Source organism: Oncorhynchus nerka, linkage group LG11 (assembly GCF_034236695.1).
Source record: "Oncorhynchus nerka isolate Pitt River linkage group LG11, Oner_Uvic_2.0, whole genome shotgun sequence".
Classification (NCBI taxonomy): Eukaryota; Metazoa; Chordata; class Actinopteri; order Salmoniformes; family Salmonidae; genus Oncorhynchus; species Oncorhynchus nerka.
The window spans coordinates 13046421-13056108 of record NC_088406.1 but is presented as its reverse complement, the minus strand read 5'-3'; the positions used below and the strand labels follow the sequence as shown (position 1 = coordinate 13056108).

General features: G+C 44.3%; 1 protein-coding gene across 1 annotated transcript in view; it reads right to left on the bottom strand.

The window, feature by feature from the left end:
- Positions 1 to 1225: 1225 nt before the first annotated feature.
- Positions 1226 to 9688, bottom strand: part of lekr1 (Leucine-, glutamate- and lysine-rich protein 1) — a 171804-nt gene continuing 163341 nt past the window's right edge. Inside the window, exon 12 of the mRNA XM_065024974.1 lies at positions 1226 to 1651. Within this exon, the coding sequence (XP_064881046.1) occupies positions 1226 to 1651 (426 nt within the window). The remainder of the gene's footprint in view (positions 1652 to 9688) is intronic.

Genomic DNA, 9688 nt, shown 5'->3' with positions numbered 1-9688 from the left:
CAAGGCTACCCATTACATACCCACAATCACAGGAAGAAAAGGAGACTGGCAGAGAGAGGGTGGAAGGAAGAGACATGGATGGAGGCAAAAAGGTAGTGAGAGAGAGAGAGAGAGAGAGAGAGAGAGAGAAAGCAAGGGAGAGAGAAAGCAAGGGAGAGAGTGTGTTTATAACTCTCTGGTCTGTGTTGAAAGACCTGCCCTCTTCAAAGAGTGGTAGAGGAGGTTCAGGAAGTGGAGGTCACGGTAGCAGGAAGTGAGACGCGAGGCCGCAGCGCGATAGGGAGGAGGAGATGAAAGGAGAGGTGAAAGGTCAGGAGTGCATCTGGAGGGAGAACATGAGCACCAGAAACAACGACGAGTCGCACTAAAAAACATCAATAGATATTATGGGATGCTTTCTCACAAAACCACACACAATGTGTGTGTGACTGCTGTGCCATAGCTGTGCCATAGCTCCACTACCAATATTCAGACAGGCGTGTGTGTGTGTGTGTGTGTGTCTGTGTGTGTGTGTGTGCGTGTGTGTCTGTCTGTGTGTGTGTGTGTCTGTGTGTGAGTGTGTGTTTGTGTGTATGTGTGTGTGTGTGTGTCTGTGTGTCTGTGTGTGAGTGAGTGAGTGAGTGAGTGTGTGTGTGTGTGTGTCTGTGTGTGAGTGAGTGAGACCATCCCTGTGAGGGACAATGCTCTTCGAGCATTAGTGTGTGTGTAAGTGAGTTATAGCACATCTGTATCAGAGAAGGCTCTGAGACAAATCGAGAGGATGAGTGTATGTGCATGCGAGTGTGTCCGTGTGTGTGTGTGCACGCATGTGCATGCGAGTGTGTCTGTGTGTGTGTGTCCATGTGTGTGTCCGTGTGTGTGTGTGTGTGTGTATGTGTGCTGCAGTGAGTGCATGTCAGGCCTTTGTTTGTGTCTGCGGGTGGCAGGGGATGTGCTGTCAAGCTTCTACTCTCCTGGCCCCGTGATGGAGTGTGAGTGTGTGTTTGTTTGAAAGCTGAAAGCTGTGGCGTGCCATTGAACCTGACTGAGGGAGGCTGTTTGAATGTGTGTGTGAACTCAAGTGTGTTTGTCTCTGGGATGGAGTGTGAGTGTCTGTGAACGTTATTGAAGCAAAATTCTCAGCCCAGTGTATCATGTGCCTGTGAGTGTAAGTGACCATCTTATATGTGTGTGCGGCACGTTTCATCTCTTTTCCTAAATGTCTGTGTGAGTAACACAGTGTGTTTCAGGATCTCTCCTTCCTCCCCATCACCAGATTAACTCTGTGTTTGACCTCACTGCTGGACCTCAGTTTGGGCAGGTTCCCTCCTCTCTCTCCCCCTCTCCCTTTCTCCCCAGCTCCTCCCCCACTACCGTGCCAGGATGCCACACTCCTTCCCACGCCTCCCCCTTCTCTCCCCCCCGTGGCTGTGTATGGAGGGGAGGGTCTCAGTGTGTGCTGGGGGGTGAAGGAGCAGGTGAGGGGCAGTCTGACTTTGGTCTGGGAATGTGGGAGGTCTGTCTGGGGGTGTTTGCCCTTGAGGTGGGAGAGATCCAGGGGCGAGGCTTGGCGTCGTAGCACCAGGAGCTGCTCTCTAGCTTGGGTAAGAGCAGCGGTCAGCTCCCCTCTCTCTTCACACTCTCTCCTCACTGTCTCCTGAAGCAATACCACCTGAAATCGAACGAGATGAGAGAGAGAGAGATGGAGAGAGAGAGAGAAAGAGAGAGAGAGAGAAAGAGAGAGAGAGAGAAAGAGAGAGAGAGAAAGAGAGAAAGAGAGAAAGAGAGAGAGAGAAAGAGAGAAAGAGAGAGAGAGAGAGAGAGAGAAAGAGAGAAAGAGAGAAAGAGAGAGAAAGAGAGACAGAGAGAAAGAGAGAGAGAGAGAGAGAGGGAGAGAGAGAGAGAGAGAGAAAGAGCGAGATACTACGATCAGTCATGCTAATGAAGCTTACTCAAATGTGAGTGAGCCATTTGGTCATGGAGACAAACAAAAATAAATGCGTTTTGACTCACAGCAAAGAACACACAGATATGGTGTAGTTGGTAGACATGGCAACAAAGACATGGCAACAAATCATGTTTTAATCTTCTACCTAGAAATGCTACCAAAAATAATTTACTGGAACTTGTTGCAAATGACAGTCACCCATTTTCAATGATTCACCAAACTATATTTAGAAAGAGGAAGCACTTTAAGCACGTTTTCATTTCAGTTTCCTCCATCTCCACGAAGTTAATTGTAAGGATAAAAAATAAAAATAAATGAATAATGTAGAATTAACAGCTGTACAGAAAGACTCATGTGAAAGTCAAATTACAGAGGAGATTCTTGATGCAATTAAAGTCTTTAAATCTGGGAAAACTCCAGGTCTGGATGGCATACCAGATGAGGTATACCTCACACACACACGCACGCACGCAGACACACACACACACGCACGCGCACGCACGCATGCACACACACACGCACGCACGCACGCACACACACACACACACGCACACACACACGCACATACGCACGCACACACACACACGCACGCACACACGCGCGCACACACATACACACGCACACACACGCACGCAATAAAGTAGGTCCTTTACACTTCAGTGTTGCGATGCAAAAGCTCTAGCAAAATGCATAGCACATAGAATTTAACAGGTACCGTATACAGTATATATACAGATTTAAAACATTACATTGATAAAAGCCACAATCTACTTGCAATATTAAAGCTGATCTACCCGGCCCCCCACCCCTGGTCAAGGAGACACGGTTGAGGAGACATGACCAAGGAGACACGGTTGAGGAGACATGACCAAGGAGACACGGTTGAGGAGACATGACCAAGGAGACACGGTTGAGGAGACATGACCAAGGAGACACGGTTGAGGAGACATGACCAAGGAGACACGGTTGAGGAGAAATGACCAAGGAGACACGGTTGAGGAGACATGATCAAGGAAACACGGTTGAGGAGACATGATCAAGGAGACACGGGTAGAAGACCGTTATAGAGACAGGTAGAAGACACTTACAGAGACATGGTTAGAAGACAGGTAGAAGACAGTTATAGATACAGGTAGAAGACAGGTAAAAGACAGTTATAGAGGCATGGTTAGAAGACAGGTAGAAGACAGTTATAGAGACATGGTTAGAAGACAGGTAGAAGACAGTTAGAAGACAGTTATAGAGACAGTTAGAAGACAGTTATAGAGACATGGTTAGAAGACGGGTAGAAGACAGTTAGAAGACAGTTATAGAGACATGGTTAGAAGACAGGTAGAAGACAGTTATAGAGACATGGTTAGAAGACAGTTATAGAGACAGGTAGAAGACAGTTATAGTGGCAGGTAGAAGACACTTATAGAGACATGGTTAGAAGATGGGTAGAAGACTGGTAGAAGACAGTTGTAGAGACAGGTAGAAGACAGTTATAGAGACATGTAGAAGACAGTTATAGAGACAGGTAGAAGACAGGTAGAAGATAGTTATAGAGACAGGTAGAAGACAGCGATAGAGACAGGTAGAAGACAGTTATAGAGACAGGTGGAAGACTGTTATAGAGACAGGTGGAAGACAGTTATAGAGACATGTAGAAGACAGGTAGAAGACAGGTAGAAGATAGTTATAGAGACAGGTAGAAGACAGCGATAGAGACAGGTAGAAGACAGTTATAGAGACAGGTGGAAGACTGTTATAGAGACAGGTAGAAGACAGTTATAGAGACATGTAGAAGACAGGTAGAAGACAGGTAGAAGACAGGTAGAAGATAGTTATAGAGACAGGTAGAAGACAGCGATAGAGACAGGTAGAAGACAGTTATAGAGACAGGTGGAAGACTGTTATAGAGACAGGTAGAAGACTGTTATAGAGACAGGTAGAAGACAGTTATAGAGACAGGTAGAAGACAGTTATAGAGACATGGTTAGAAGACAGTTATAGAGACATGGTTAGAAGACAGTTATAGAGACATGGTTAGAAGACAGGTAGAAGACAGTTATAGAGACAGGTAGAAGACAGTTATAGAGACAGGTAGAAGACAGGTAGAAGACAGGTAGAGACAGGTAGGAGACAGTTATCGAGACAGGTAGAAGACAGTTATCGAGACAGGTAGAAGACAGGTAGAAGACAGTTATAGAGACAGGTAGAAGACACTTATAGAGACATGGTTAGAAGATGGGTAGAAGACTGGTAGAAGACAGTTATAGAGACAGGTAGAAGACAGTTATAGAGACATGGTTAGAAGACAGTTATAGAGACAGTTAGAAGACAGTTATAGAGACAGTTAGAAGACCGGTAGAAGATAGTTATAGAGACAGGTAGAAGACAGGTATAGAGACAGGTAGGAGACAGTTATCGAGACAGGTAGAAGACAGTTATCGAGACAGGTAGAAGACAGGTAGAAGACAGTTATAGAGACAGGTAGAAGACACTTATAGAGATATGGTTAGAAGATGGGTAGAAGACTGGTAGAAGACAGTTTAGGAGACAGGTAGAAGACAGTTATAGAGACAGGTAGAAGACAGTTATAGAGACAGGTAGAAGACAGTTATAGTGGCAGGTAGAAGACACTTATAGAGACATGGTTAGAAGATGGGTAGAAGACTGGTAGAAGACAGTTGTAGAGACAGGTAGAAGACAGTTATAGAGACATGTAGAAGACAGTTATAGAGACAGGTAGAAGACAGGTAGAAGATAGTTATAGAGACAGGTAGAAGACAGCGATAGAGACAGGTAGAAGACAGTTATAGAGACAGGTGGAAGACTGTTATAGAGACAGGTGGAAGACAGTTATAGAGACATGTAGAAGACAGGTAGAAGACAGGTAGAAGATAGTTATAGAGACAGGTAGAAGACAGCGATAGAGACAGGTAGAAGACAGTTATAGAGACAGGTGGAAGACTGTTATAGAGACAGGTAGAAGACAGTTATAGAGACATGTAGAAGACAGGTAGAAGACAGGTAGAAGACAGGTAGAAGATAGTTATAGAGACAGGTAGAAGACAGCGATAGAGACAGGTAGAAGACAGTTATAGAGACAGGTGGAAGACTGTTATAGAGACAGGTAGAAGACTGTTATAGAGACAGGTAGAAGACAGTTATAGAGACAGGTAGAAGACAGTTATAGAGACATGGTTAGAAGACAGTTATAGAGACATGGTTAGAAGACAGGTAGAAGACAGTTATAGAGACAGGTAGAAGACAGTTATAGAGACAGGTAGAAGACAGGTAGAGACAGGTAGGAGACAGTTATCGAGACAGGTAGAAGACAGTTATCGAGACAGGTAGAAGACAGGTAGAAGACAGTTATAGAGACAGGTAGAAGACACTTATAGAGACATGGTTAGAAGATGGGTAGAAGACTGGTAGAAGACAGTTATAGAGACAGGTAGAAGACAGTTATAGAGACAGGTAGAAGACAGTTATAGAGACATGGGTAGAAGGAGAGAAAGAGGGGGATGTATTAACCACATTTGTATGTCTCTGTGTGTGTACACACACACACACACACACACACACACACACACACACACACACACACACACACACACACACACAGTCAGTCACTGCTGTAGAATCTCATAAATCTGTATTGTAAATGTCAGAGTGCAGGCATCAGAGACATTCCCTCAGTCTGGTTGGTCTCTGAGAGCTGCTGACTGTAGAACACATGTGGTCCAGACTGGCCCTGGTACTGTGTAGATGTATTACTGTAGACTCAGTGAGATTACGTCACAACAAACAGCACCACAGATATTGAGATGAGCGCGATACAAGACTTTGCTCTCACAGAGAGGTATATTTGAATGCTCTTAGTTTTTGCAGAAATGGATCCACCATGCTTTAACTTTGTGCAACGTCTTCTCACTGGGCCCTCTGAGTGGTGCTCCTCCTGGAAAGGCATCAGTCAGTCAGTCAGTCAGTCAGTCAGTCAGACAGGGGAAAGGTATCAGTCAGACAGATAAAGAGACAGACAGACAGACAGACAGACAGACAGACAGACAGACAGACAGACAGACATCTAGATTAAAATGAACAGAGACATCTTCAGCTTGCCTAAGAAATGTGTGTGCATGTTTGTGTGGGAGAGAAAGGGTTTGAGTGAGTGTGTGTCCACATCTGGACTCCCTAGTTTAGTAAGGTAAAACCCCTGGTGATGGAGTATGATATGTATGTGCCTGAGCATGTGTGTGTGTGTGTGTGTGTGTGTGAGAGAAAAGAGAGAGAGAGAGCTTGTCAGGATATCCTGTGGCTCTATATGATACCATACAGACAGACATCATTATGGGCTATTCAGAGGGTATTCTATGTAAAGCACATATCCTACCCTGTTTCCAATCTACTCACTGCCTCAACGCATTTCATACCACATTCCAATGCCAACACACACACCTTCCTCCTTTTTCATGTCCCCCTGTGGGAGTGCCTGACCCCAGACCCCTGTGCTGGTGGTGAGAGGTTAAAGGTCATGCTTTGATGTAACTTCCCCCAGACAGCATGACCTTTAATGCCTGTCTCTTCTGCGCCTGCAGTGGAGCGAAGGGGCAGAGAGAGAGAGAGAGAGAGAGAGAGAGAGAGAGAGAGAGGCAGAGAGAGAGAGAGAGAGAGAGAGAGAGGCAGAGAGAGAGAGAGAGAGAGAGAGAGGCAGAGAGAGAGAGAGAGAGAGAGCAGAGGCAGAGAGAGAGAGAGAGAGAGAGAGAGAGAGAGAGAGAGAGAGAGAGGCAGAGAGAGAGAGAGAGAGAGAGAGAGAGAGCAGAGAGAGAGAGAGAGAGAGAGATAGAGAGAGGCAGAGAGAGAGAGAGAGAGAGAGAGGCAGAGAGAGAGAGAGAGAGAGAGAGAGAGAGAGAGAGAGGCAGAGAGAGAGAGAGAGAGAGAGAGAGACAGAGACAGGGAGAGAGAGACAGAAAGAGACTAAGAGAGATGAGAGAGACAGGGGGTGAACTTGATAAAAGACAGGAGTGCACCCTAATTGGTAAGAGCATGAACCCTCCACACCAGACAGCTTTACCCCTTAAAATCTCTCACACACACACACACACACACACACACACACACACACACACACACACACACACACACACACACACACACACACACACACACACACACACAGTCTTGAATAACTAACCTTGTGGGGACACACCATTCAAAATAACCCTAAACCAAACCCTAACTCTTAACCTGAAAACCTAACCCTAACTCTAAAACTAACCTAGCTCTTAACCTAATTATAACCTTAACCATAAACCCCCTAGAAATAGAAATAGCATTTGACCTCGTGAGGACTAACAAACTGCCACCAGTTGGTCAAATTTTTGTTAGTTTACTAATCTTGTGGGGACAAGTATAGTTAAACACGTCCCCCCCCCCCACACCCACACATACACACCCACACACACACCCACACACACAGACACACACACTGAAAGCACTAACAGGCCTAACAACAGGTATACAACACATTATTACTGTATGTGTGGGGAGGGAGGTTGCTAATATGTGGGTTTCTCTGTGCGTGTGTCAGTGTGTGTTTTATAACCAATCCTTCCATACACACACAACAGACACACAGCCATGTCAGTGGCACACTGTTTATGGGGAGACTCTGGTCTAAATGCAATGTGTCACGATCCTAACATCCAGTCAAATGAGTGCCAATGTTTGTGACAGAGTTGAGCTCATGAGTCACTACGGAAGTCAGTGCTAATGCCAAACTGTGAGTGTGAGTGTGAGTGTGTGTGTGTGTGCGTGTGTGTGTGTGTGTGTGTGTGTGCGTGCGTGTGTGTATGTGTGTGTATGTGCGTGTGCGTGCACGTGTGTGTGTGTGTGTGTTATTCATAACAAAGCCGCTTTGATATTCTTACTTTTTCTTCTGTTGCCTTAGCAACATAGAGGGTCACATAAACACACAAGGTCATGATCAAAGAACCTATTATCTCTCTCTAATGATCTGTCAATGAATGGAACACACACACACACGATAGAGCAAGTACAGCGAGATCAATACAACATCTATGCAGCCAGGGAGGACAGGAGTGAGAGTTGAATAAAGAAGGAAAGAAAGATTGACAGAACACAAGAGAGAGGGAGAAGGAAAGAAAGAAAGAAAGAAAGAAAGAAAGAAAGAGAGAAAGAAAGAAAGAGAGAAAGAAAGAAAGAAAGAAAGAAAGAGAGAAAGAAAGAAAGAGAGAAAGAAAGAAAGAAAGAAAGAAAGAAAGAAAGAAAGAAAGAAAGAAAGAGAGAAAGAAAGAAAGAAAGAGAGAAAGAAAGAGAGAAAGAAAGAAAGAAAGAAAGAAAGAAAGAAAGAGAGAGAGAAAGAAAGAAAGAGAGAAAGAAAGAGAGAGAGAAAGTGTTTTAATGACAGCTAGGGGACTGTCCTTTAGGTATTGAGCTGATCTCATGGTTAGATCTAAGAGGACCTTAATGTGCTCTAAAACCCCAGTGAAAGGAGAACACTAAAATACCATCTGGTGATTTGAAATAGATAAGAAAAGGACTGTGTTCTCTGCATGGCATAAAGGAATACGTCAGCTGGGAAATTAGCATCAGGGCACCTTGAGCCACTGGCCAGAAAAACAGAGAGAGAGAGAGAGAGAGAGAGAGAGAGAGAGAGAGAGAGAGAGAGAGAAGGGAGAAGGATGAGGGAGAGAACACCTAGATCTTCTGCACAGATTCTGTGAGACCTGGGTCCTGATTGTAAATCACTGTGGGACCTTATATAGACAGGTGTCTATAGAAGTCATGTCCAATCAATTGAATTTTACCACAGTTGTAGAAACATCTCAAGGATGATCAATGGAAACAGGATGCACCTGAGCTAAATTTTTTATATCATAGCAAAGGGTCTGAATTCCTATGTAAATACTTATTTTAATACATTTGCAAAAATATCTAAAAACCTGTTTTCACTTCACATCATTATGGGGTATTGTGATGTCATTATGGGGTATTGTGATGTCATTATGGGGTATAGTGATGTCATTATGGGGTATTGTGATGTCATTATGGGGTATAGTGATGTCATTATGGGGTATTGTGATGTCATTATGGAGTATTGTGTGTAGATTGATGAAAAAAAAGCTATTTAATAGAATAAGTCTGTAACGTAACAAAATGTAGAAAAAGTGAAGGGGTCTGAATACTTTCCGAATGCACTGTAAATGCATTGTATATTTGACGTCTCTATTCCTTTGGAACTTTTGTGAATGTAATGTTTACTGTACATTTTTTATTGTTTATTTCACTTTTGTTTATTATCTATTTCACTTGCTTTGGCAATGTAAACATATGTTTCCCATACCAATAAATCCCTTTGATTTGAATTGCACTGAGAGATAGTATTGCAGGGGCACTGTGGCTGGCAGGAGACAAGGAGGGATGGAAGGAGTCACAGAGGTGGTGGATCAGGGAAGAAGAGGGAGTCTGATAGATGGTGGATCAGGGAAGAAGAGGGAGTCTGATAGGTGGTGGATCAGGGAAGAAGAGGGAGTCTGATAGATGGTGGATGAGGGAAGAAGAGGGAGTCTGATAGGTGGTGGATCAGGGAAGAAGAGGGAGTCTGATAGGTGGTGGATCAGGGAAGAAGAGGGAGTCTGATAGATAGTGGATCAGGGAAGAAGAGGGAGTCTGATAGATGGTGGATCAGGGAAGAAGAGGGAGTCTGATAGATAGTGGATCAGGGAAGAAGAGGGAGTCTGATAGATGGTG